Consider the following 1,217-nt stretch of genomic DNA (forward strand, 5'->3'; position numbering starts at 1 on the left):
AAAACAATGGGCTAGAGGAAATTTGCATTTGAGGTTCTTTCATTATGAGAAATTGGCCTGAAACCTAAGAATCAATGCTATGACAATATTAATGTGTTAATATTTATAAAGTTTTAAATTTTTGATTCCCTTGTAGAAGACCTATGGAGTATTCGTGATCTAGAATCAAGATACCGGGAAAGCCAAGCTGGAAATTCAAGGCAAGTTCAAGAATTAATGTTTAAGATTAAAGATTTGTAAGCAAGAGTCTTGAAGGAGTTACTGGAAATGGGAGGACACTAGTTAATACTAAACATGAGAAAACTAACACTGCAGAGCAAATCCCGAGGAATATAATCCAAATGGGAATGCCCCTTTTCATAGAGACCTTGTTCAGGATCAGGAAAATGAAACTTTGAAGTAGTCTTTTTACTCTTCTGAATTAAATAATAAAGGGAGTCTTTATTACACAAAACAGAAAGCAGGCAATTGAGAGACCCTGTGAATAGAATGCAGATGCAGATTCACCTTACTAAGTGTTAAACTACAGTGCAGGTCAGAGAATGTTCACAGTGGAGAAACCCTATGGAACCAATAAATATGGGAGCATCTCTAGAAATCAGTCCTCAGAGGTACTTGGAAAATATGCCCAGTGTGGGGGAACAAAAAGCCTTAAAAGTCTTACACATTAATGAATGTGGAACTTTCTGTCTAGGAATGGAGAACTCACAAAACATCAGAAAACTCGTACCACAGAGAAAGCCTATGAATGTAAGGGATGTGGGAAGTTCTTCTGCCAGAAGTCTGCCCTCATAGTACATCAGCATACTCACTCAAAGGGCAAATCCTATGACTGTGATAAATGTGGGAACTCTTTCTCCAAAAATGAAGACCTCACAAGACATCAGAAAATTCACACGAGAGATAAAACCTATGAGTGTAAAGAATGTAAGAAAATATTTTACCACCTATCATCTCTCAGTAGACATCTGAGAACCCATGCAGGAGAGAAACCCTACGAATGTAATCAGTGTGAGAAATCCTTCTACCAGAAACCACATCTCATGGAACATCAGAAAACACACACAGGGGAGAAACCTTTTGAATGTACTGAATGTGGGAAGTTCTTCTATGTGAAGGCATACCTCATGGTACATCAGAAGACACACACAGGGGAGAAACCCTATGAGTGTAAGGAGTGTGGGAAAGCCTTTTCCCAGAAGTCACACCTCACAGTA

General features: G+C 38.6%; 1 protein-coding gene across 1 annotated transcript; it reads left to right on the forward strand.

The window, feature by feature from the left end:
* Positions 1-120: 120 nt before the first annotated feature.
* Positions 121-1,214, forward strand: LOC108525778 (zinc finger protein 25; the record flags this gene model as incomplete). Its single annotated transcript, XM_017866616.1, has 2 exons — positions 121-200; positions 695-1,214. Coding segments are annotated over 2 exons (600 nt in total), but the record flags the coding sequence as incomplete, so codon positions are not given.
* Positions 1,215-1,217: the final 3 nt, after the last annotated feature.

Source organism: Rhinopithecus bieti, unplaced genomic scaffold (assembly GCF_001698545.2).
Source record: "Rhinopithecus bieti isolate Rb0 unplaced genomic scaffold, ASM169854v2 repeat_36705, whole genome shotgun sequence".
Classification (NCBI taxonomy): domain Eukaryota; kingdom Metazoa; phylum Chordata; class Mammalia; order Primates; family Cercopithecidae; genus Rhinopithecus; species Rhinopithecus bieti.